The sequence below is a fragment of the Rhinoderma darwinii genome, chromosome 3, assembly GCF_050947455.1.
Source record: "Rhinoderma darwinii isolate aRhiDar2 chromosome 3, aRhiDar2.hap1, whole genome shotgun sequence".
NCBI lineage: Eukaryota > Metazoa > Chordata > Amphibia > Anura > Rhinodermatidae > Rhinoderma > Rhinoderma darwinii.
The window spans coordinates 217,588,140-217,615,783 of NC_134689.1; the positions used below are offsets into that span (position 1 = coordinate 217,588,140).

Below are 27,644 nucleotides of genomic sequence, written 5' to 3' on the forward strand. Positions count from 1 at the left end.
AATTATGACTATGCATTATTCACTGCTACCATGGCTCCATGTCTATTCTGAGAAATAGCTGTTAAACCATCAATTACAAATAATTTCGATACTGAAATAGTTAACTATTTCAGGGTTACCATAGGAGTTGTAGTTACATTTGTTAGCTTACGAGTAAAGTAGTTTATCATAATTGTTTTTTATTTTCAAACCTTTTTATTTTTACACCAATTCTCAATGGGGACAGAGGTTCATTATTCCTTGTGATCGAAACGGTCTCCTGTTATTTGCTCAATTTTTTTATTGTATGGTTAAAACCAAATAAATAGACATCAACTGGAGAATGAGCTTTTGACACTAGTGTGAATTGAGATGTAAAGGGAATGACAGACCCTTTTAACTTGGAGCATCCGTGGGATAAATAAAACATGTTAGCAGGTACTACGGCAGCGGCCGAGCAATGCTGCTAAGGCTTCAAAACTGCTGACAGATTCTCTAAGACTCATTTACACGCATTTAAGCTGGACATACACTCCAGATAGTCAATGGCCAAAAAGACTAATTTACACTGTTTGTCTAATTGCCGACACCTTTTCGTGACGCAAATGAGCGTAAAGAGATGCCGATCTAAAAAGTCGATGTGCCGCGTTGGAGTTGGTGGTTGTTGTCCGACAAATTGCATCCCATCAATAGAAATCACTAACGCACAGCCAGCTTAAGAATGCCTCTACACGTACGGATTTCTGTCCCTATAATGTGGTTAGTTTGGGTCATTAGACACTAAAACGCAGCTGCATTAAATTGTAACAACTTTTAAAAAAACTTGTAACATGTCAGACGTTTTGATCGGTGGGGATCCGAGCACTTAGACCCACACTGGCCACTAAAATAAAGTGGCAGAAGTGCTCGGGTAAGCGCTGTGTGGCTGTTTCTGATGGGCTTTCCTTGGAAAGCCAAGCGAGCGGTGTACAGGCTCAATAGAAAATCTATGAGCTTGTACACCACTCGCTCAGCTTTCTGAGGCAAGCCCATCAGAAACAAAGCGGCTCAGCACTCACCCGAGCACTTCTGCCACTTTGTCTCGGTGGTTGGTGGAGGTCTCAGTGCTCGGATCCCCACTGATTAAAACATCTGACACGTCACTTTTTTAAAAGTTTAAATACACTTGAAGGCTGTCTGTATGAGGCCTTACAGTTAAGATTTGCACACTTGAGAGCGATTGTTGCAAATAATTGCCCAATGTAAAAGCATACAACAACAACTGATACTAAAGTTAAATAGGTATGTTGGGACAGATTATTTTTAAGGGATACCTTTTCAGATCAGATTTTAAATGCTATAACACCCATTTCTTCCTCTCCCACTGTTAGGTTTCTGTACATGTCATAGATGGTGTATAGAACTGCACTCGCCCACCATCAGGTTATAAGTTTCCATTTTGCCAGTATTAGTCATGTTAACAGCTCTATTCCTTTTTTCCCCCTACTAGATCCAATTTTGCAGCTCCACAGGGACAGAGTTCACCGTATTGACTCATCCATAGATGGACCAGATTCTGACGACTCAAAAGACATTGAGGATTTATAACACATTCTCTCAATATGCATTCCTGGCTGCCCGCTTAGACTTTCCGCACCCATTCCACCCTCACACCTATGTGTTCTAGTTGCTACAGTTTGCTATGGCACCAAATCAGTTATTTTACAAAGGCAAAATTTGCACTATATTATCACCAGCTTCTATGGTCACAGTCTTGAATTTCAGATTTTAAGTGACTTCTTTTCCTACACATATTTTGGTTAACTAGAGCATGAGGGGGAAGAAGGAAACCGTTTCTAGTAAACATGACATTCCAGTTCTTTGTAAAATGCATCTCAAGGTATGACACTATTGATGTAAAAATAATTTCTCTAGACATTCTGTACAAGAACGCAAAACTACAGAAACTCTCAAACTGGACTTTTCCAGAGCAGTCATGCAAGACGTGAAATGAGGAGTGGAACCTAGGGCTGGAAGCAATATTTATATTAACCTTATATTTTACTTTTAGGTGAAATTGGACATGGGTTACAGGGGCTGGTTTTCTACAATAACGTTTAGTGAAGTGGTAATTGAAGTACAATACATCAAAAGAAGGAGCTAGTGGTTTCCCAAGTTAAAGGATGTGATTTTAAGTAAACAGGAAAATGACTAACACCAAATCCCGTCCATGAGTTTGTCATTGTGTTCCATATAATACAGTAGTCAGCAGGCTGACTGGATAAAAGACGTGTTAATGGAAATGGCAAGCCCAGCTAAAGACCTATAGAGCCCTTTCCTTGGGGCTATAAAGCATAACTAGGGTGTTACAAATGGTGCTTATGTACATATTTATTTATGAAGGTTATTACAGTATTTAAAAAAACCACTTCTTGTAGACTGTATAAAAAAAATAAAGCCCTCTTACCCCACATTATTTCATGAAGAGCATGTGTGGTTTTCCATAGTCACTGAACATTGAAAGGCAATATTAGAATACATAGAAATCATTCCACTGTAGCTGGCCCAAATACAATATAGACTAAAACTTAGTTATGCTAAAGTCCTAGGAATACCTTTTTAAGGCCGGATCACACAAAGTAAAATGCACGTGAAAGAGGTTTTCTAAAGCTTGATAAAAAGGGGGAAAAAAAATTCAGAACAAGTTGTGGACTTCACCTATTGTTTTGTGAAGGTTAAAAGCCACATGTTAATTATCCCAAAAATACACTGCAGAGAAAAGCAGCAGCATGTGAACCTAGCCCAATAGTATTACCGATTAGAAATAATGTGTGCCTCCATGATCAATTTATTTTCCGGTCTAAATCCCCAGCCACATTTACAAACATATTTGCTGTTTATCGCCCTATGTTATAAGCTTTACATGGGTGGTATTAAAGTACACCCAGACACTATATACAGATATGTATATATATTTTTTTTTCTGATCACTCTTTGCGGCTACGTTCACTTGCACTGCAAATGTTGAACAAAAGTATGTAAGATTTTTAGATTCCCTGATCCGAGTAAATCCACCTTTTGACAGTAGTCCCATGTCCTCCATTTGCAGAGACAACGTGCATGGTCACTCCACTATTCTCGAAACTCCCAGCTCTCCTCTGCAAATACGGAACATAAGACTTATGTTCTCAGGATCCATAGGAGTCGCTGCAGTTGCCCCATTAAACTTCTAATCTTTATGCCTTTAATCTTAGTGGTGGAAAACCACCTATAAATGCTGCAGAATTAGGGCTTATTCAGAAGACCGGCTGTCAAATCACAGCCGTTTTCACGGATCCCTCATAGATTTGAGTCTATTGAGGGATCTGGGAAAACATGCAAAAACAGGACATGTCCTATTTTTTTTTTCCTAGGCCATTCCCACGTTCCGTTAAAAACGTCTGTGGAGATAGCCCAATAGACATGCATTAATTTTAATCACACGGCCGACTATCCCGGTCGTCTGAATAGGGCCTTAGGCTACGTTCACACACTTAACAAAACAGAGCTGGTTTCAAGGGAAAACAGCCACTGATTTTCAGCCGTTTTTTTAAGCAATTTGCGTTTTCACGTCTTTTTTTGGAGTAGTTTTTCTATTGACCCAATGAAAAACTGCTCCAAAAACGACTCAAAAAGTGACATGCACTTCGTTTTTCGAGGCGTTTACGGCCTGAAAATAAGCCGTGTGAACATACCCTTAGAGGTGACAATTATATCAAAGCTGTTTTGGAAAAGGTGTCCCTTGTTATCCAAAGAAAGCAGAGTGCATTTATTTTTTTCCAGTGTAGTTGTTGCTAATGCTATGTTCACACATCTTATATGTGAAGCAGAAAAATACGAGACGGAGTTTGAGGTATCAGCGTCTTAAAACCAGGATTTCTTAAAGCAGATTTTCCAAGCGTTTTTGTCATTGTTTATTGCAAATGTTAAAAATCTGCTTAAAAAATGCCTTCAATAGTGTAACTTTTTTAAACAGCGGCATTAAATTTCGCCTTGTATGAAACACAGCATATTACCGTTGAAATCAGAGGGAAGCTCTTTGCAGGTGTTTGAGGTGCAATGCAGAGCTTAAAGCGACCATTTTACAGCGCCGAAAGTAAGCCGTGTGAACATGGCCTTAAAGGGGCACTTTCATTGAGACAGCTTTGATACATTCGGTGCCTTGTTTTTCTTCAAGAACTGTAATAGACAATATTCTTTAGCAAATTACATCAGACCCCTGATTATTTTTGAGTCATGACTTATTTTTTTAATCAAATAAGCTACATGATAGTTGCACAGGCCAGCGGTGGAGGGAGGCCTTTTTGTATTTGAATGTGTTGCACCTAGTTAGGGATTTTGCTTTTAACATTGATAGTATACAGGTTACTGAACAGCTGAAATTCTTCCCCTTTGCTAGATGGACCTGGACTATGGAGTTGGTTTTGTTTTACAATGTTCGGCATCACTCACAACCCTTCCACTAGATAACAATGTACATACATATTTACATTGTCTTCTACTGTAGCACAAAAGTTGTGGTCAGTTTAGAAGCCTGTATTGGCTCAGACATTTGACTGCCTTGAATATCGTGTGGCCAAAGTTACTGTCTAGCTTCAGACTTGAGCACAATTCATATCCTACTAGATGCCTTGTTTTAATTGTATACTTTTTAGTTGATGCTTTAAAAAATGTGCACAGACCAGCGTGTAAATTATTTATTTAAATCCTCATTTTCAAAATGTCTTTCACTTTCTAACATTACAAGTTTGGTCATATGACAGTGCTTATTGACATCTGTTGCATAGTAAAAAGAAACTATTATATTTAAGGAAAATAAAGAATATTTAACATTCTGCATTCTTTGTTCTCTCTTGGTTTGTGCTTATCTGAACTTTAGACGAAGAAAAAATTATATTAAAACAAAAAAAAAGTGTGTCAGTGGCTCTCCCGTATCTTTAAGTGCAACAATGGTTGAGAAAAAAAAAAAAAGTCTTATGGCAGTAGCTTTTCCTTTCCTTAAGGGGATAAGAAAATACAATTTTCTTCCTCCTTGTGGATTCTCCGTGGCATTGCAGTAAAAACATGCATTCTATTAGTTGGCCGCCTCTTCTCCATGCTTCATTTCCCCACATCATGAAAGTATAGGTTGGCACATATACATAACATGACTACAGAAAATAATATATAATAAATCAGATTCCTGAACTTGGGTTCCAGGTCTCCTTGTCGGTACCAAAAAATCTGTAAGAGGAAAGGACATTTAATATTTAAAAAAAAACCATGTCAAAACTTTCATTAACTCATGATCTACTGAACAGAATCATTTTGCAAATAAAAGGATAGCGAATTAATAAGAAAAATGATATACTTTTGTAATAAAACAAACAAAATCTGTATGCAAATGATTAGAGCAAGCATTGGGACTAGAATTTCACTGGTTGTGCTGGGTGCTCCCTATGTTTAGTTGGCAGGCAGATGCAAATGCTTTTGCCCCATAGTTAGAGAAGCAGTTGAACAAGTTATACTGCCATAAATACAAAACAGAGTACTTTACACCCAATATCCCTAAAGGTAAAAGTCACTAATTGTTGTTTTCCTTGTTGCTGCAGGTATTAGTGAATGCAAGAGTCAGATTTGTAGGACTAAAAGTAGTAAGGCTGGGTTCACACGTGGCGGAATTTCACTTAAATTCCGCTGCGGACACTCCGCAGCGTTAATCCGCAGCGGAGCCGTTTGTCCATTGACTTACACTTTAATTTAGCAGTGTTCGTTTAGACGAGGCGTAAAATTCCGCTGCGGAGCATAGGCTGCGGAGCGGAATTTGGTGTCCGCAGCATGCTCTGTCTGTTGCGGAGCAGTGGCGGACTCATGGCGGAATTTCTCCATTGACTTCAATGGAGAGTCAAATTTCCGCAATGAAGTCTGCAGCTGTCATGCACATGTTATGTGTGCTGCGGATCCGTCTTGCTTTTTTAACTTGACATTTCTTCATTCTGGCTGGACCTATGTATTTCTAGGTCTACAGCCAGACTGAGGAAGTCAATGGGGCTCCCGTAATGACGGGAGCGTTGCTAGGAGACGTCTGTAAATAGTCACTGTCCAGGGTGCTGAAAGAGTTAAGCGATCGGCAGTAACTGTTTCTGCACCCGGGACAGTGACTACCGATCCCAATATACATGTATCTGTAAAAAAAAAATGAAGTTCATACTTACCGAGAACTCCCTGCTTCTGTCTCCAGTCCGGCCTCCCAGGATGAAGTTTGTCTAAGTGACGGCTGCAGCCAATCACAGGCTAATAACAGGCTGCAGCGGTCACATGGACTGCCGCGTCATCCAGGGAGATCGGGCTGGATGCCGAAGGAGGGACGCGTCACCAAGACAACGGGCGGTAAGTATGAATTTCTTTGACTTTCACAAGGGAAAGTGCTGTCCCTTCTCTCTATCCTGCACTGATAGGGAGAAGGGAAGTACTTTTACCGCAGTCCGCAGCAGCTAGTCCGCATCAATTTACTGCACATTTTATGCAGATCCGCAGCAGAATCTGCAACGCAGATTCTGTGCGGCATTGATGCGGACAGTTGCGGAGGAAATCCGCCACGTGTGGTCATGCCCTAAGAGGCACAAACTGCCTACACATCCATGGGGAGCACATGAATGGGAACCTCCACTGCTCTTCAAAACGAATGACCGTGCTGCATTGGCTGTTAGCTTGGAGATGTCTGAGCTAAAGTTGGTGGAAAGCACATTAAAGTCCCATTTTATGTTTATGCACTTCAAATGCGCTAAAACCTGAAAGAATGCCACACTCAGAAGAGCACTGGGGGCTACATCATTTTGGAGATCAGTGGGGGCTCCAAACATGTCAGAAGTTGAAACCTGAGGTGCAATGGGAGAGTTTGAAATCGCCAACACGTAATAATTTTAATGTAGAAGATATCGTACTCACCAGTATGAGACCAGTAATTGAACACAAGAATATGCAGACAGCAAAGAAAACATTCACTGGTTTTGGAGGTGGTTGAGGAAAAACAAAAGCACTGATAAATGTTACCTGTGTGTCAGTAAGAGAGAAAGTACCATTTAGAGATACATGTACATTTGTGACTGTATAGTGCGCTTGTGCCAATACTAATGTCATTGGAAACAGACAAAACTATATTTATTGCCACAAATCGAGGATTCCATCAGAGAAAAGTAGGGAAAATGGACTTAAGGTTTTAGCAATAAATAAATAAAAAAGCAACACATACAGTGAAGGAAATAAGTATTTGATCCCTTGCTGATTTTGTAAGTTTGCCCACTGTCAAAGACATGAACAGTCTAGAATTTTTAGGCTAGGTTAATTTTACCAGTGAGAGATAGATTATATAAAAAATAAAATCACATTGTCACAATTATATATATTTATTTGCATTGTGCACAGAGAAATAAGTATTTGATCCCTTTGGCAAACAAGACTTAATACTTGGTGGCAAAACCCTTGTTGGCAAGCACAGCAGTCAGATGTTTTTTGTAGTGGATGATGAGGTTTGCACACATGTTAGATGGAATTTTGGCCCACTCCTCTTAGCAGATCATCTGTAAATCATTAAGATTTCGAGGCTGTCGCTTGGCAACTCGGATCTTCAGCTCCCTCCATAAGTTTTCGATGGGATTAAGGTCTAGAGACTGGCTAGGCCACTCCATGACCTTAATGTGCTTCTTTTTGAGCCACTCCTTTGTTGCCTTGGCTGTATGTTTCGGGTCATTGTCGTGCTGGAAGACCCAGCCACGAGCCATTTTTAATGTCCTGGTGGAGGGAAGGAGGTTGTCACTCAGTATTTGACGGTACATGGCTCCATCCATTCTCCCATTGATGCGGTGAAGTAGTCCTGTGCCCTTAGCAGAGAAACACCCCCAAAACATAATGTTTCCACCTCCATGCTTGACAGTGGGGACGGTGTTCTTTGGGTCATAGGCAGCATTTCTCTTCCTCCAAACACGGCGAGTTGAGTTAATGCCAAAGAGCTCAATTTTAGTCTCATCTGACCACAGCACCTTCTCCCAATCACTCTCAGAATCATCCAGATGTTCATTTGCAAACTTCAGACGGGCCTGTACATGTGCCTTTTTGAACAGGGGGACCTTGCGGGCACTGCAGGATTTTAATCCATTACGGCGTAATGTGTTACCAATGGTTTTCTTGGTGACTGTAGTCCCAGCTGCCTTGAGATCATTAACAAGTTCCCCCATGTGTAGTTTTCGGCTGAACTCTCACCTTCCTCAGGATCAAGGATACCCCACGATGTGAGATTTTGCATGGAGCCCCAGATCGATGTCGATTGACAGTCATTTTGTATGTCTTCCATTTTCTTACTATTGCACCAACAGTTGTCTCCTTCTCACCCAGCGTCTTACTTATGGTTTTGTAGCCCATTCCAGCCTTGTGCAGGTCTATGATCTTGTCCCTGACATCCTTAGAAAGCTCTTTGGTCTTGCCCATGTTGTAGAGGTTAGAGTCAGACTGATTAATTGAGTCTGTGGACAGGAGTCTTTTATACAGGTGACCATGTAAGACAGCTGTCTTTAATGCAGGCACCAAGTTGATTTGGAGCGTGTAACTGGTCTGGAGGAGGCTGAACTCTTAATGGTTGGTAGGGGATCAAATACTTATTTCTCTGTGCACAATGCAAATAAATATATATAATTTTGACTGATTTTCTGTTTTTTTTTTATATATAATCTATCTCTCACTGGTAAAATTAACCTAGCCTAAAAATTCTAGACTGTTCATGTCTTTGACAGTGGGCAAACTTACAAAATCAGCAAGGGATCAAATACTTATTTCCTTCACTGTATATACACACACAAATTGTTCACAGACCGAAAATACGGCCGAATGAAAGCGGCCCTTGGCCTCATGCACATGACAAAGCCATGTGGCACCATATTCTCCTCTAGAAGCAAAGCTTCAGGGAAGAATACCTCTAATACAACATGCAATGGAACACGCCACAATTATTTCTCTCACGGACTGTTTAAAATTGGAGGTATTGGCTCAGAGCTTTGTATGAGTGCCGTACTACAGAGCTGTACAACAGATCCATAATATGGTAATGTGCATGAGGTCTATGGCTACATTCACACGAGCGTGACAGATTTACGTGCGTAAAAAACGTATGTAAATCTGGTCTGTGTGCGTTACGTTATTGACGTGCATCAGTGTGCGGTGCGTGGTTTTCATGCACTAGTATAGGACATGGTGAGTTTCACGAAGCGGACTCTCGCTGCATGAAAACTCCTGCATGTGTGAAGAGCCCCATTGAAATCAATGGGTCTGTGTGCGGTGCGTGATTTCCATGCACAACACACTGATGAGATTCACGTTCGTGTGAAGGTGCCCTGAGGTTAAATGATCATGACATTTAAGTCCTAGCCGTTGATGAGCAAGACAAAAAAAATGTGGGGGGGGGGGGGATTTATTTAGGCTGGCACTTCATACGCCAGTCTTGATAGGAAACGAGCTGGGGGAAGATGTGTAAAATTTATTAAGAGGCGCGCACATCTATATAAAATGTCACATTTTCAGCTGTCCATGCGCCACTGAGTGAAATCTACCCCAGCCAGGAGCTGGCATTGATCTTAGTTATACTTTACACCAGTTTCTGGGATAAATATTAGACAATGCATCAGGGCACCCGGCCCATTCTGCTCCAAACTCCACCCACTTTTTTTTTTTTTTTTTTTTAAATTGTCTAGAACGTTAGAAAGGGCCTAAAAAGTCACATTTTTTGCGACTTTTGGGCTGTTCTTAGAGCGTGGCCATATAAGTGATGTCAATTATATAGGAAAGATTTTGCAATATCCCCTTCACTGGTGTTGACTTGATATGGATTCAGTCTACAATTATCTTGTCTTTAGAGATTATCCCGATGTCTGCACACTACCACTATATGGACTATCCTGCCATATGTGACAATCTGACATTTTCCACTTGTTCATTTGTTGTATAATGTGATCGGTGTGCTAGCGGTTTGCAAATATTTATGGCATATTCACAGGAAAGGATATAAATGTGTGTTAGGTGCACGTTCCACCTCTGGGGTCCGCACCTGTGTGAAAAACAAGTCCTCCAACCCCCGGCTCGCGTGGTGGGACAGACACCACATCCAGGCACAGAGTGAATGTGCAAAGCTCCCTCAACTAAGTTTGTTGGGAGTTAAGGAAACAGCTGAGCTACCTTGGCCCAGAGGTAGTAACCGCACCCATCACACATTTATGGCGTTTCCTGTACACAGGGCTCCTCCAGGAGTAGAATCCGCGGCCAGGGCGTTGTCGACACTCTTGCGGGGGATTCTGCTTCTAGAGGGAGCACCCTGTATAGGAGGCAGTGTAACGAAGGCTGTAGCAGCTGCTACAGGGCCCGTGACATAAGGGAGCCCGTGCCGCCCATCGTCACCATGCCCGGTGGCACCGCTACGGCTGCTTAGGACGCAGATACTATTGAACACCGTGGCGGAGAAGGGAGGTAGCTCCCTACTTTGCCATTTACTAGGCTACTGGCCATATTCGGCCTGCAGCCTAACACATACAGGGACGGAATCTCTGCGCAGGCAGTCGTGATGAAGTCACTAGATCACGCCGGCCTGTACAAGGATCGCGTCGGTGATTCGATCCGTTCATTGCGGGAACTGGGCCTAGGTGAGTATGACGTTTTATTTGGGGGGCGCTATATGGCACTATCTACAGGAGGGAGTGGTTGCTATATGGCACTATCTACAGAGGGCACTAAATTTACAGGGTGCCAACTGTGAGCCTTCTATATGGAGGCACAAAGTGAAGTTTTCTGCCATTTTACTGTCGCGGTGAGTTCTACCACAAAACCTGGAGATGGCCCTGACTACATATGACAAATCTGTAAGATGGGAATAGCCCTTTAACTAGTTGCTGACACAGAACGAGAATACTCGTCCTGATCGGTGGGTACTTCGCCCGTTAGGATGACTATTTTCGTCCTGTGTAACAGCTGTGTCTGCGCACGATCAGGAGCGGGGCAAAGGCTGCAATACACAGCTGTAGCCCCGCTCTAACGGCGGAGAGAAGAGAAACACCTTCTCTCCGCCGTTAACCCCTTGAATGCCGCGATCGAAGCTGATCGCGGCATTCAAAAGAGGGGGGACTGCCCTTTGATCGAGTCACAGAAAATCCCTGTGATGCGATCAGAGCCCATAACTTGTATGGCCAGACAGCCTAGGGTCCATTGAAGGACCCCAGGGCTGTCTGACCATATTTCCTGTTAGGGCATACTGAGGTATGCCCTAACTGCTGCCTGTGTAGAATCAGTACAAAGGCGAATGTTAAATTAAATTAACAAAAAATAATAATAGTAAAACATACACAGAAATACAAATTTTTTTTATAATATACTTTTTAAAATAGAAGTCCCAAAACATAAAAGACATATTTGGTATCACAACGACCGTAGCAACCTGTACAACAAATGTATAATGTTATTTATGATGATCGGTGTATGGTGTAAGAAAAAGAAATAATAAAACTGCAGCAGAACTGCTTTTTTTCAGCATTTTCGCCAAAATAAAAATTTATATAAATTAAATGATAATGCATTTGTACCAAAAAACGGTACCTACATGAAGTACCACTCGTCCTGCAAAAAATAAAAATAAAAAAAAGTCTCATACAACTACGTCGTACAAAAAAAAAAAAAAAAAAAAAAGTTAAGAGCGTCGGGATGCAAAGAGGGAAATATAAAAAAAAATTGTCTGTGTCCTTAAGGGGTTAATCATGTTACTGTTTACTAGAGGTTCACATGTAACCTTATTCATACAATTTAACCATACACAGAACTACAATATGCTGAGGAACTTACCAGGACTAGCAGGGACGTTAACCCACCAACAATGAGGTTGATGATTCTATCCTGAAAGAAGAGGACTATTAAATCTATGGGATACATGTAACCAGAAGATTTACAGTAGAATGACAAATACACATTTCACAGCAAGCTAGAGACTGCCGGTTGTCGCCTTCATGCTGACAATAAAACGTAAACTATTGTAAAACAACCTGTCGTCAGGTGCTAAGTACTACCAACATAGAGCAGGAAATAAAAATGGTAAAATGTATACACTCTTAATGTCCCAGATCATGAAACGTAAGGAAAAAAAGTTTGAAGTAAAAAGTAATTCACTTAAATAACCTGTTAACAAGTAGTTGAAGAAAACGTATGAAGGCAAAGGTTGCACAAAATTGTTACTAAAAAAAAAGTAAGTCATTTTCAGTAATTGAGTTTAATAGTTCATACGTATATGTGATGTTTGAAATTCCCTTTTTATGCAGGGAAACATTGCTATGACTGATAACAATGCCCCCATGCATATGTAGAGTCTTAAACATTATGGGGAAGATTTTCAAAACTAGTGCAAAGCAAAAGTTACCCAGTTGCCTATAGCAACCGATTAGTATTATACCCATATATAATAAACAAGGGTACAGTATATACACACATATAAATACATGTAGTGTCATGCAGCAGACAGCACAGGACATGATCAGGACTATCATCAAATACTGATGGTGCTCCCTCCTTCTCCTGACTCCTCAGCTATCTGGGCATAGCAGGAAGTGGCCCCTTCCCCAGCTTTCTCTTCCCGGGGATCCCAACTCAGGCTGAGCATAATGGTATGTTCACACGCAGTGACCAGAAACGTCTAAAAATACGGAGCTGTTTTCAGGCGAAAACAGCTCCTGATTTTCAGACGTTTTTTTAACAATTCGCGTTTTTCGCTGCATTTTGTACGGCTGTTTTTGGAGCAGTTTTTCAATGGAGTCCATGAAAAAACGCCTCCAAAGACGTCCCAAGTAGTGTCCTGCACTTTGTTTGACGAGCCGTCATTTTACGTGGCGTATTTTGAAAATAGTAAAAGTAAAATAAAGGCTCGTGGGAGCAGAACATCGTAATTCCCATTGAAGGGAATGGGCAGAAGTTTGTAGGCGTAATGGAGCTGTGTTTTCAGGCGTAATTCGAGGTGTAAAACGCCCGAATTACGTCTGATAACACTGCGTGTGAACATACTCTTACTGTGGTTTCCTATTAATGCTGCACAGGAGAAAAGATTCAGAGGGGGCGCTGTAGGGTCACTCAAGCAGCCCTTTCCAAAAAACTAATCATCTACTTCATTGAGTGGAATGGTTAGCCATCAATTTCTTCAGCTTAGCATTCAGCCTCATGTGTAGAAATGCGCTAAGGTTGCATTTAAACGTAAAAAATGCTTGTAAAGGCGTTATGGCGACCACAAGAATAAATAGATGTGTTGATACTTTGAAGCTGAAGGACCTCGTGGAGGCGATTGTGATTATCATCATGTTATAGTCACAGTAACTGCTTCTAGTGTATTCATTTTCTTTATGACTGCATAAAATTGTGATGTACTTATCACACATGATATCGCATCACAAGACATTGCATGCGATGACATGATGCAATATTCACAAGAACCATCATGAAATTAATTTCATGATTATTGCCCAAGTTCACAAGAGGTCTCAATCCCCTCCTAATATTTCCTACTTGGGAAATTAGCTATTAAGGATATTAAAAGCGGAATTTAAAGCGACAAGGCAAGCAGCACAAAAAGTTCATGTTTATTTTACTCATGATTTCATGATAACATAAGGGCTCTTATAACAAGACCTTGCCTAACCTTGAAACTAAGACTACTTCAGTTAAACCACTCCTAGACCTGAAAGATATATTTGCTTTATTTTTCTGCTTGCTATAGTTAATAAAAATAGGATTAAAAAAAAAAAATAACTCCCTCTCTAGGCTGAATTCACACATGCAGTTGTTTTTTTTTTTCAAACCAGGAGTGGATCATAAAAGGAAGGATATGTATAAAATAAATACTTATATCTATTTTTTTTTAAATCCATTACTGGCTTTGGCAAAAAAAAAAAAAAAAAAGTGCCCCAAAAACTGCATGCCTCAATCAATCAAGACTTATGTCTCTTTGAGGCGGCCGTAATATTACTCCATGTGGGACCGTATATTTTGTCAGAGCAGATCACCTATATAAAAGTATGGACACCACAGATCAATATGGCCTTACAATGAGGTTAATATGCCTAGACACAACATCTATAACGTCTTCTAAATACTCACAGTGCTCTCAATAAAACACTTCAATGGCGATTAGTACCTACCCTTGCTGAGGTTTCCCCAAACAAAGGTCTGTTATCCAGGCCACCGGTTCCATAGGTCCTGGTGGTATAGTCCTCCATTATAAACGGAGAATGTTCTTCAGTCATTAACTTAGTGTTTCTGTGTATTAAAGCATACACCTGGCACCTTCAGAACATGGTAAAGAAAGAGGCTTGTTCATAAAGTGCGCCCACAGGAGGCACTGAAGTTTCACTACTTGTAGAAGAATAATGAAAGGAATGTTCACTTCATGGCGATTGCTCTGAAAAAAACAGAAAGAAACATTCTAAAGTCAAGCGTGAAGTGAAGAGTTATTTAGCAATGTGAGGAATGAAAGGTGAGAATGCACAAGCAAAAGCGTTTTCAGATAATGAGTGCTCGCTCTTCTATCATACTGACAATATAACTCAAAGGAACTTACACAATTTTGTGGATTTAAGGCGACCATACACCTTAAGATAGCGGTCGGCCGAACAAGCTATCCCTCCCGACACCCCATTCACACTCGGCTTGGCCAAGCATGCATGTGTACACAATGGGGAGAGGGGAGTTTCTGCAGCGGCTTATCTCCCATAAGAACAAAGGGCCAACATGGTTCAAATCCAACATGACTGATCCTTATTCCCCCACATCGGTCGTCAGGTGTGAGTCTGGACCCCTCAAACACGTTAGATGGTCAGTCGTTCATTTAACGTGTATGGGCACCTTTATTCTCAAGCAGAATATTGTGGAATACAATATAGAGTGAAAAGATCCATAATATCCTGTATATGTCACAGAGCTTTATGTTACTATATTGATCCATAAACGCGTAGACAGCATCGCTCTATACAATAAATCACCAGTAAACAAACCCTTGATGTGTATTATAGGTAAATAGAAATTCTATTCAGCCTTCAAAAAATTATATATCATTCTCGGAGACAGATGGGGCGACAATGAATATTGCTGCCATTACAGGTTGCCACACCGTATTCAGAGAATTCTGAATGGACAGCCTGTCTAGTTCTGAAGTGACCTACACTGAATGGTCACATTACTACAGACACTCATCAAAAAGTTTGTTGGACCTCCTTTGGCCTTCAGAACCACAGCAATTTGTCATGACATTGATCCCACTAGGTGTTAAAAATTGTTCTGCAGGAATATTGCCTCATTTGGACAGGATAGCTTATCGCAGTTGCCGATAAAGCGTCCTTCTGCCATAGGGTAAACAGCTGCCATGAAAGAATGAAATTGGTCAGCCACAATGTTTAGGTAAGCCACACTGTTCTAAAACCCATTCACATGTATTAGAGAACCAGGTTGTGCCAAGAAAAACAAACATTCTCCACGTTGTTACTCCACCTCCACCAGCCTGGACTGTTGATATCTGACAGAAAGGGTTCATCTATTCATGCTGCTTGTGCCAAATTCTGACCCTCCCATCAGCATGGTACAACAGAAATCTAGATTTATCTGACCAGGCGATGTTTTTCTACTGCTTAGGCCCCATGCACACGAAAGTGCTTTTGCGGCCGCGATTCCCCAGAAAATCCACGGGAGAATTGCGGCCCCATTCATTTCTATGGGGCCATGCACACGACCATAGTTTTTACAGTCCGTGCATGGCCTGGGAGCCCGCACGGCAGAAAGAACGGACAGGTCTTATTACAGCCGTGTTCTGCGGTCCGGGCTCATTGAAAATCATGGCCGGCGATTTGCGGGCGGCTTGCGGCTGACAGCCCGCAGCCAGCCGACCCGAAAATCACGGCCGTGCACATGGCTACGGTCGTATGCATGAGGCCTAAGTGATCCAATTTTTGCTCTCTTTTGCCCACTGGAGTCCTGCCTTTCTGTTTTCCTTCGGGCTTGTCCATACAGAACAGAAGATTTCTGCAGCAATTCCGTTTTTTACTAACGAAAATGATGTTGCAGTTCAGTGCATATTCCGCGGCAGGAATCGACATGCTGCATTACTAAAAATATGCACCGCGGTGAATTTCTGCTCGGAAATTTTACGCAGCGTGTGGATGAGATTTGCTAAATTTCACCTACTTTGCTGCAACTGTATTCTGCGTATTTTCTATCAGCAAATTCCGGATGGAAAATACGCGTGTTACGCGTGGACAAGCCATAAGACCGCAATGGCACTCAAATGGGTTGTCTGCTGTTATAGCCCATCCGTGCGAAAGAGTGACGAGTTGTGTGTTTGGACACGTTAGTTGCATCACCAGCAATGTATTTGGCTGCAATTTGCTTGACTGTGGACTGCCTGTTCATCAGAATGATTCTTGACGTCCACAGGATCCCCTTGTGCTGAATGTTTTTCCTCAAACCATTCTCGACAACCTTGCACAAGAAAAACCCCACAAGGTTGGCAGTTTTTGAAATACTTGCCACAGATCGTCTAGCACCGATGACCATGCCTCGTTCGAAGTCGCTCAAATCACCTGATCTTCCCATTGTAACATGGATTCACACAAACTAATTCACGGAAAAGTTGCTCACTTGCATTTATGCTGCACTCCGGGGTCACACATCTAATTTCCAAACAGGGTAGCTCCAATCGTGAAAGGGCAGGTGTCTCTAAAAAAGTGCAGCATAGAGCTCTGAAATTGCTGCATGACTGGACAGATTTGCTTTTCAGGACTCCAGAAAAGCTGGTGACACCACCTTGATAATGCAGCTTGATAATTCTGAATGTTCAGACAAAAAACATTTATAGAATTTTGCATGTGGTCAAAGTACTTGAGTGTTGAACTTTAGAAAAAAAAAGTCCTGTTGGGCTAGAGCCCTAAACAGTCATATGACACCATTCTTTGCTTTGACTCAAACCTTCCCCAGATTCTAATTCTCTCCTCAATTCTGTCCTACCCCAATCCTTAACTGTCCTGTCCTCTGTGTGTCTTTTTCCCCATGTCCACTTATCTTACAGTTAGGGTATGTTCACACGCACTATTTTCAGACGTAATTCAGGCGTTTTAAGTCTCGAATTACGCCTGAAAAAACGGCTCCAATACGCCTACAAACATCTGCCCATTGCTTTCAATGGGTTTTACGTTGTTCTGTTCCCACGAGGTGTAATTTTACACGTCGCTGTCAAAAAACGGCGCGTAAAGACGCCAACGTCAAAGAAGTGCATGTCACTTCTTGGGACGTTTTTGGAGCAGTTTTTCATTGACTCCATTGAAAAACAGGTTCAATAACGTCTGTAAAATACGCCACGAAAAGACATTCAGGAGCTGTTTTCGCCTGAAAACAGCTCCGTATTATCAAACGTATTTTGCTAAGCCGTGTGAACATACCCTAACAGTTAAGGGGTTTTTACACTGGACGATTGTAGGGCAGACAAGCGTTAATAGAACACTCGTTGCCGATAAATGCCCTGTGTAAACAGGAGAACGATCAGCTGCTGATCGTCTAGTTTTTAAAAAAGTGAAATATAATCGTTGTCGGCAGCACATCTCCCTGTAAACAGGGTGATGCGCTGCCGACATAATAATGCAATCGGCAGTAATGACCGTTCGTCCCCATCCATAGCTCCATGTGATCGGAGCAAACGAGCGCTGATCAACGAGGTCTCGTTGATCGGCGCTCACTGCACCGGCCGCTTGTCGCCTGGTGTAAAAGGGCCTAGAACTGACAAATGAAAGTAAAACAGGATAACATTGTATGCCATGTTTGTCAATCTGCAGTTCCTGAAAGAAAAACTTCCTCCTGATGGCTTTAATTTTCGGCTGGCAGATGGCTGAGGGGGTGGTAAATACTTAATGGGGCATGGCAAGGTGTTCATAGTGTATGGGCAGCGATACAACCAGACACAGGATTGTGATAAATAGGTTCATGAAATGGCTGATCTCATGGGCCACGTACACTGTTCAGCCATAACAATAAAACCATCTGCCTAATATTGCGTAGGTCCCCCTGATGCCGCCAAAACAGCTGACTGTAGCGGCATGGACTTCACATGACCTCTGAAGGTATCCTGTGGTATCTAGCACCAAGACGTTAGCAGAAGATCCTTTAAACAGAACCTGTCACCTGCCCATACATGTGCAGCAGTTAATGAGCAGGGCTGCACAAACCTTGGGGCACTTTAAATAACGGAGGAGGGTAGGGAAAAAAAATGTAGATATCGGAGCTGTGCGCGCATGTGCGTGTACGCTCTCACTAACTCTACAGCTCTCGGCAGAAAAGGACAAGACTGTATGATCTCTCGTGAGCGATCGCACCCAGTCTTGTCCTTGTCTGCCGAGAGCTGAAGAGTGAGTGAGAGCGTGCACGCCCATGCGCGCACAGCTCAGAGATGCGTGTGCACGTGCACACCCTCTCCTCTCTCCAGCTCTTGCTGTGACACTGTCGGTAGCTGATTGGACAGGATCACAGCCATAGTAACACGCCCCATTAACAGTTCAGGGGTTATTTAAATATCGGGCGCCAAATATAACGACACCGATCTCTAAATAACGGAGGAGGGTAGGGGAAAAATGTAAAGTGCCCCAGGGTTTGTGCAGCCCATGTATGGGCAGGTAAAAAGGTTTTTTACCAACACATCCCAATCCACAGACGCTCAATCGAGCGGAGATCTGGGGAATTTGGAGGCCAGGTCGACACCTTGAACTCTGTCATGTTCCTCAAACCATTCCTGAACAATTTTTGCAGTGTGGCAGGATGCATTATTTTGCTCAAAGAGGCCGCTGTCATTAGCCAATATCGTTACCATGAAGGGGTGTACTAGGTTTGCAACGTTAAGGTAGCTGGTATGTGTCTATGTAACATCCACATAGTTGCCAGGACCCAAGGTTTCCTAGCAGAACGTTGTCCAGAGCATCACACTACCTCAGTCTGTTTGCCTTCATCCCACATTGGCATCCTGGTGCCATCTCTTCCCCAGGTAAGCAATGCACATCACTGCATTTTAAGAGCCCTAACATTTTTATTTTTCCATCAGTGTACACGTATGAGGGCTTGTTTTTTGCGGGACGAGTTGACTTGTTTTTTTGAGATTTATTTTTACGCTGTTCACCTTGTGGTATAAATTACATGTTAACTTTATTGTACAAGTCATTACAATTATGGCGATACTAGATTTTTTTCTATTTTTTTTATGTTTTACTACTTTTGCACAATAGCCGTATGTTTATTTTATCGTTGACAAAGCTTTATGAGGGCCTTTATTGGGGGGGGCAAGCTGAACATTTTGGGGTACATACAACTCATTGCTTTTTTTTGGGAGGGCAAATAGACAAATACAAGCAATTCTTGCATTTTTATTTTTTTGTACAGACTATACCGAGCGGGATAAATAATGTGGTAATTTCATAGTACAAGCTATTACAGCTGCGATGTTAAAGAGGCTCTGTCACCAGATTTTGCAACCCCTATCTGCTATTGCAGCAGATAGGCGCTGCAATGTAGATTACAGTAACGTTTTTATTTTTAAAAAACGAGCATTTTTGGCCAAGTTATGACCATTTTTGTAGTTATGCAAATGAGGCTTGCAAAAGTCCAAGTGGGTGTGTTTAAAAGTAAAAGTCCAAGTGGGCGTGTATTATGTGCGTACATCGGGGCGTTTTTAATACTTTTACTAGCTGGGCGCTCTGATGAGAAGTATCATCCACTTCTCTTCAGAACGCCCAGCTTCTGGCAGTGCAGATCTGTGACGTCACTCACAGGTCCTGCATCGTGTCGGCCACATCGGCACCAGAGGCTACAGTTGATTCTGCAGCAGCATCAGCGTTTGCAGGTAAGTCGATCTTACCTGCAAACGCTGATGCTGCTGCAGAATCAACTGTAGCCTCTGGTGCCGATGTGGCCGTCACGATGCAGGACCTGTGAGTGACGTCACAGGTCTGCACTGTCAGAAGCTGGGCGTTCTGAAGAGAAGAGGATGTTACTTCTCTTCAGAGCGCCCAGCTAGTGAAAGTATTAAAAACGCCCCGATGTACGCACATAATACACGCCCACTTGGACTTTTGCAAGCCTCATTTGCATAACTACAAAAATGGTCATAACTTGGCCAAAAATGCTCGTTTTTTTAAAATAAAAACGTTACTGTAATCTACATTGCAGCGCCTATCTGCTGCAATAGCAGATAGGGGTTGCAAAATCTGGTGACAGAGCCTCTTTAAATTATTTATTAAAACATTTTCAAAGGGGAAAAAATGTTCAGATTTATTTTTTGCATTGGATTTATATCTGTACACAAACTTTTATTTTATATTTTCCCACTATGAGACATGAATAAACGATCATTTGATCACTTCTATAATGCATTGTAATACTTTTGCACTGCAGTATATTATGCCCCACAGTGTTAGGGGAGATTCACACGAGCGTTGCGTTTTTGCGCGCGCAAACAACGCGGCGTTTTGCGAGCGCAAAAACCATTTGACAGCTGCGTGTGTCATGCGTGTCTGATGCGCGGCTGCGTGATTTTCGCGCAGCCGGCATCATAGAGATGAGGCTTGTCGACGCCCGTCACTGTCCAAGGTGCTGAAAGAGCTAACTCTTTCAGCACCCTCGACAGTGAATGCCGAACACAACAGCGAAAAACCTGTAAAAAAAAAAGATAAAGTTCCTACTTACCGAGAACTTCCCGGCCGTTGCCTTGGTGACGCGTCCTTGGTGACGCGCCTCTCTTGACATCGGGCCCCACCTCCCTGGATGACGCGGCAGTCCAAGTGACCGCTGCAGCCTGTGATTGGCTGCAGCCTGTGCTTGGCCTGTGATTGGCTGGAGCTGTCACTTGAACTGAAGTGTCATCCCGGGAGGTCGGACTGCAGGAAGGAGACAGGAGTAATCGGTAAGTTAGAACTTCGTTTTTTTACAGGTTCATGTATTTTGGGATCGCAAGTCACTGTCCATGGTGCTGAAACAGTTTAACTCTTTCAGCACCATGCACAGTGAATCTCTCCCGACGTCGCGGACCGGAAATTTTTTTGCCGGGTTCGGCCAAAACGAATTTGGCCGAACCCGGTGAAGTTTGCCTCGGTTGTCGGGGTTCGCTCCTCGCAAAGACACTCCGTTTGGATGCTTGGAAACAGAAAAGCACGTGGTGCTTTTCTGTTTTCATTCATCCTTTTCACTGCTGTTGCGCGAATCACGCTCGTCCCACGGAAGTGCTTCCGTGTGGTGCGCGTGATTTTCACGCACCCATTGACTTCAATGGGTGCGTGATGCGCGAAATACGCAGAGTTATTGAACCTGTCGCGCTTTTTGCGCAGCAGACAAACGCTGCGCAAAAAGCACGGACTGTCTGTACTGCCCCATAGACTTGTATTGGTCCATGCGTGCCGCGTGAAAACCACGCAGCCCGCACGGACCGAATACACGCTCGTGTGAATCCCCCCTTAGGCCGGATTCACACGAGCGTTGCGCATCTCAGACGTGAAAACACGTTCGAGGTGCATCTGTGCCCTGCGCTGCGGGATGCGTCATCACAGACTAGTCTATGGAGGAATGTGTGAAAAAAATAAGAAGTCCAATTTTCTCACGGACCCTTCACACGGTCCGTTGAAACAACGGCCGTGTGAACGACCCCTTTGAATTACATAGGTCCGTGTGAAGGCTGTTGTTTTAATGGCCGTCACGCGGACGTATAACAGGTTCATGTGAATTAGGCCTCATACTGACAGGCAGCCTAATAGGATCTCACACATAGCAGACCTGGCGGCCTTTCTTAGACGGTAGGCTGCCATGGCAACCCATCGGCACCACACAATTGCGTCGCAGGGGTGACGATGGACTTACAAACCACCTAGGTTCCGCAATCGTGGTTGACATCTACGGCTGAACTCGCATGCTGCAGATATGTGGTGCAGGAAGGGGTTAATGAAGCCCAACATTCACCCTTTCTTTCCATAATCTGTAATGCAACTTTCCATTTCTCATTTTTGTAATTTATTATCCCAAAGTGTGATTCATATGTAATTGAGCTATGTGTATTGTAAAACTATTTAATTTGAAAATGACATCAGCAACGGCAAGTGATTTTTATAATTTTTTTCTTTACTCAGTTTCTCTAACAAATATGGCTATGCTTCCACGGGGTTCCCACAGGTCGGATACGCTGCGTAAAAACCCTGCAGCGCATCCAACCTGGAACCCGCATCACATTGTAGTTCGGTTTTTCGGCTGGAATTTCCACTGCGGAAAACAGTGCTGATAAAACCCAAAAACGGTTTACGCTTACCCCCTCTCTTCTGTGCATAGTTCTAAGTGCATCTGCTAAGATGACGGTGTAGGCCATGTGACCGCCGCAGTCTGAGATTGGCTGCAGCAGTCACATGGGATGAAACGTCATCCCAGGAGGCCGGACTGCAGGAAGAAGTTCTGTTCAAGTGTGAATTTTTTTTTTTCCGGAGTTGCGATTTTTGCGGCGGAATAGAGAAGTCGGAACACTTGGCTTTCTGTTGCGGGTTTTGCATCCCCATTGAATTCAGTGGGGAAAACTAAGCATAAATGGACATGATGCGGATTTAAATTCCGAACTGCAGGTGAATTTATTAACGTTTACGCTGCGGGGGTTTTTTCTGCAGCGTGGACATAAGATTTTCTAAATCTCCTCCACATTGCTGCTACTGTAAATGCTGCGGAATTTCCACACACAGAATTCCGTTGTGGAAGTTCCGCAGCGTTTAGGCCAGGTTCCCACGTTGCGTTTCAGTTCACTTTTGCAAACATAAATCAACCCGACTTAAAACAAATAAAAACTTTTGACCAAACTTCAGCTGTAGTTCTGACCTCTGAATTACTATGGCCATTTTTACGTTTTGTGTGAAAATCTTCTTTACATCATACTTCCAGTCATCTATCCTCACTTGGATAGCGTTTTTAGTTAGGCTGTGAGATACACGCTGGAAAAAGCTCATGACGTATCCAATAATCAGATACCATTATAGCTTATAGGAGACGGATGCCACTGTTAGGCATCGGTTTAACGCCCCCGCCACCAATAGGCCGATATGGAATCTGTTTAACGGATATGTCATGAGACATATCCCTTTAACGGATGCCTGTGACAGATTCCATGCAGTTGCATCCATCCCCCATAGGCTACCATGTTAAAATAAGCGTATACATTCAACTTAAGTTTTTTACTGAACTCCGATGGTTAGAACAGAGTAGTTTATTACGCTATTCTATACATTTTTTCTGGTATACTGACATATACTGGCCAGACAGGGACCAAAAAGGTGCTAGATTGGCCTCCGTCTGACAATAGAGCCCTATGGACACGTTTAGTGAATATGTGAATAGTAGAGAGCCTGTGTAGACAGAACAAATCTCATCCACACGCTGCGTAAATACTGAGCCGAAATAGCGCTCAGAAATTGAAACACGGTGCAGAATTTTATTTTGCAGCATGTCAATTGTAGTTCCGTAAACGCTGCTTATTTGTTGCGGGTTTTCTCCATTGAATTCAATGGGAGGTAAAACCCTCAACAAATAGCAGCGATTCCACTGCAAAAACGCAACTTAGGGTGCAGCAGTCTCTTGGGATGAAACGTCATTCCAGGCGGCCGTCCTGGGCTGTAGTTTTACGCAGCGGACATTCCGGGCGAAAAACCACCACAGTTTGGTGCGGTTTTTCAACCAGAATTCCCTGTGGCACATACGCTGCGTGCTTTTACGCAGCATATCCGCCCTGTGTGATCTCAGCCTAAGGCTACAATTACACGAACGTTTACGTCTTGCTTGCGCAAAACAGGAGCGTATTTCCAGAATTTCAGGTCCGTATGCCATCAGTGTGCGTTGCGTATGGCATCAGTGACAACGGGCACTCGGTGCGTGAAAAATAACGCATGTCTCAATAGCCCCATTAAAATGCATGGGTCCGTGTGCGGTCAGTTATTACAACGGACAGCACACATTGAATGTGCCTTTAAAGTGAATTTTTATTTATTTTTTTACTATTTCTAAGGCCTTATTCACACAAGCGTATTTCACGTCCGTGTTACGCGCGTTAAAATAACGGACGTCACACGGACCTAAGCAATTCAATGGGGCCATTCAGACATTTTGTTTTTCACGCAGCGTGTCCGCTGCGTGAAACTCACTGCATGTCCTATTCTTGTGTGTTTTTTGCGCATCACGCACCAATTCAAGTCAATCGATGCGTGAAAATCACAGACAGCACACAGACGTCATCCGTGTGCTGTCCGTGATTCACGCAACAGTTGCTACAGAAATGATGAGAAAAAGAAAAACACCTCCTTCAGTTTATTTTGCTGACGTAAAAGAACGCAGACACGCACCGTACACGGATGTCACACGGGACTGCAACGCGCACAATACAGTGCGTTTTTAACGTGTGCAAAAAGTACACGTTCAAGTGAATAAGGCCTTAGTCGACCCCAATTTTTTGTGTTCAGTATTTAGCAAAAATAACAGAATGAAGGTAAAAACTGAATGTATCAACCAAGTTTTACCACTAACTTAAAGTACAACATGTCACAAGAAAACGATCTCAGAATCACTTGGATAGGTAACGGCATTCCAAAGTTACTACCACATAAATTGACATGTCAGATTTGGAAAAAATAAGGCTCTGTCACGAAAGTCAAAAGTGGCTGCAGCAGGAAGGGGTTGTTATCTCTGTTCACAGGGAGACGTGCTGCCAACATTATTTTTGGACACATAAAAGCTCAGATCAACTGAGGAACAAGCGTTTGCTTGTTCGTTGATCGTCGCCCTGTTTGTATAAACGCTCGTTTGCCCGATCATTGGCCTTAATAGACCGGACACTGTACAAGTACAATACCAAAGCTACCGGAGGATAAATTCAACATAGGGGTTGACGAGCAACCATAATGTTTACATGCAGCAGGAGAGCTGCAGTGGGCAAATGGGCCCGATTTAATTTTACATAAAAGCAAAAAAAGTTAAATAGAAATAAATGCTATTAAAACTCTTAGCACTTCTGATTTCAGAGTCCCCATATTGGAGGATCAGAGGAATGTTTACTGGGTCCAGATGCACAGTCTGAATGCTCTATACTAGGGAAATGCATTGAGATGAAAGTGTCCACCTGGTGACACAACCAGTAAAATACCCCCTTTTCAAGTAGGTTCACATGTAGACTTATGTTGCTCAACTGACGTTCTTGCATATTGGCAGAGGGGGGTACTGGTAGGCTGATAAGTGAATATGGGTGCTACCAGGGCCACTTTCAGGTGTATGTAAACGTTTGATTGACAGAATTACAGTGGACCCCCGTCAGTTTGATAAATGTAGACAGTAATGGACCTCTCCAAGACCAGTTTGCCTTGGCATCGGCACAGGTTTGCATGGCGCGGACATTGGGCCTGGATACTAGAAACAGAAAACGTACTTAGGTCGGTTTAAAACAGATGTAAGCTGTTAATTTAACGTCTTTAGTGAAATATGAGAATACCTACATACATAGCGTTTTGTTTTTTGCAGTTTATATCAAAACGTGGCATGTTCCAGGCATGGCATTTTTTTCTGTTTCTTTACAGGCTTCTCAATAGAACTTTTAAAATGCCAGGAAAAACGCCTGCACAAAACGTCAAACAATAAAAAAAAAAACACCATTGAAAAGCACGGTGGTTTTTTTCACATGCGTTTTAAAATTAAGAAAAAAAAAAGTGTGTAACAGGCATTAAAATGGTTGGCACTCGCCTTCCTCACGTGACCAGAGACATTGTAAGTGGTTTTCTAACTATCGACTCATGCTACAATTTCCATATAGACTTTCATCGTATCCACGTATAAATACTTTATAAATGGAAATGCTTCTAAGTCATCATGCCAAGATGGTCGATCAATAGGTCATAGTGGTGAAAGTGCAGGAATTCAATATGTGTAGCTCATTTCATATATCTGGGACCAAAAGTGCGGAACGGGACAAAGCCACGTTAGCTTCTGTACTTAAAGTGGGCATTTTGGCCCATAGTACAGTGGGTAAGCCGGAACGGTTTTGTGGCCCGCACAGTTCCAGATCAGCGTTTCTAGGAGCATCGGACATCTGATTGAGTAGGCTGCAAATTTTTTTATAAGGTGTTATCCATGGCCCAATTAAAACACACTGTATTTGGGATCAATGGGATACGGATCCTACACGCTCATGGAAGCGCACTCATAAACACGGTTCTAGTGCCCGCATGTAAACACAACTATACCGTGCGTTACCTGAAGCCAACATCACAGAACAGAAATCATACCCACCCCTTAACCATCTCACTGCCGAACAGGCCTGTACTCAGCAGTCTCCAATGCAAACAGGTAACACGATTCCCCAATGCACACGTCGTCATGTGGCTGGACGTATAAATGCCCGGAAACCACGATGTAGGTTTTCACCAGTGCACGATTTAGTACAAATGCCCCCTCACCCCTCCAAACACAGCGGGTCTCACATGGCTATCCACTGTACAGTCAAGTCATACTTTACCTTTAGCATCCCGACGGTAAGTAATGTCCTCCAGGAGACGCCAGACCCAACTTCAGCACATCGTTACCCGGACAACCGTGACCAGCACAGAGTTCTAAGGGCAGCCCGGTGTTGGGGGTGTTTACGCATGCGTATTTGCGCCTCTCTCCTCCTATAGGTGATTAGTCTATGTCTGGGGAACGCACGGACACGCCCCCGGGGGCGTCACTTGTCTGGCAGTGCCCTGCTAGAGCCGCTGTTTGTTTACGTTTAGTAGAGCAGGCACGTTATTGGCTCGATATGAGGATGCGCCCCTATAGTTTATTCTTGGTATGTGTTTGCATTTGGGTACAGTGACTCGCTTATTTCTAGGCTGCCGAGCATGTTATTGTATAAGACTATTAATTATTGGATATTGAACTTGGTTATAATCGTAATACATCCATTTGTAATAATCGTAACTTGAGAGATGTCAGTGCACCTGGCCATAGACCCAACAATCAGTAGCCTCCAGCATGCTGGTAGAGACCTGTAACGGATCTTACTGAGCGGGGGGCGGGGTTATTTAGACCGACAGCACCTAGGTCCTGTGTTGTTGGAACGAACACATTTATTTTTTCAAGTTAGGTGCAGTAAATTCAATATACAGAAACAAGATATATTATGAACTTTGCACCATATTTAATGCCGACCTACTAGTAATCTATTCGCCAGTATGGCATTTTAGTGTAAGGTATGCCGTATTTATCAACATGGCATATGCCTTTTGAATATGAAATATGGATTGGCACTGCCATTTTTTTGTGTGGATGAAGACTACACCATGTGATTTGCAAGCCAGTCCCCCTTTCCAACACTATGAAAAATTGCAAAGTGTAAAAAAAAACTTGTGCAATGCAAAGCCTCCCAATTTTTTTTACCGTATTCACATTGATATTTTTTACCAAGAGTGAGGCCTCCATAAGGTTATCCCATTATGAACCCCTTACCTAAACCAACTCCCCCGGGTTGATTTCTGGTGAGGGTGGCAGCTGGAACCCCCAACAATCAAGCGCTCTCACCAGCAGGAAGCTGGCAGCATTTACAC

The 27,644-nt window shown here is 42.8% G+C and overlaps 2 protein-coding genes across 7 annotated transcripts in view; one reads left to right on the forward strand and one right to left on the reverse strand.

The window, feature by feature from the left end:
* DMTF1 (cyclin D binding myb like transcription factor 1) overlaps positions 1-4,822 on the forward strand; it is a 53,737-nt gene extending 48,915 nt beyond the window's left edge. For all 5 annotated transcript variants that reach the window (XM_075857374.1, XM_075857371.1, XM_075857376.1 and 2 more), the window contains one exon: positions 1,469-4,822. In XM_075857374.1, the coding sequence (XP_075713489.1) occupies positions 1,469-1,566 (98 nt within the window). In that variant the 3' untranslated portion in view covers positions 1,567-4,822. The remainder of the gene's footprint in view (positions 1-1,468) is intronic.
* TMEM243 (transmembrane protein 243) lies at positions 4,679-27,644 on the reverse strand. Of its 2 annotated transcripts, none has more exons than XM_075857378.1 (5): positions 27,547-27,644; positions 14,181-14,440; positions 11,848-11,898; positions 6,925-7,029; positions 4,679-5,220 (listed from the first exon to the last, which is right to left on the reverse strand). In XM_075857378.1, exons 2-5 carry the CDS (start codon positions 14,283-14,285, stop codon positions 5,098-5,100), a joined length of 384 nt encoding a protein of 127 aa, XP_075713493.1. In that variant the 5' UTR covers positions 14,286-14,440; positions 27,547-27,644; the 3' UTR covers positions 4,679-5,097. The 2 variants fall into 2 exon arrangements, with proteins under 2 accessions (XP_075713493.1, XP_075713492.1); XM_075857377.1 differs by lacking the exon at positions 27,547-27,644 and adding an exon at positions 26,579-26,751.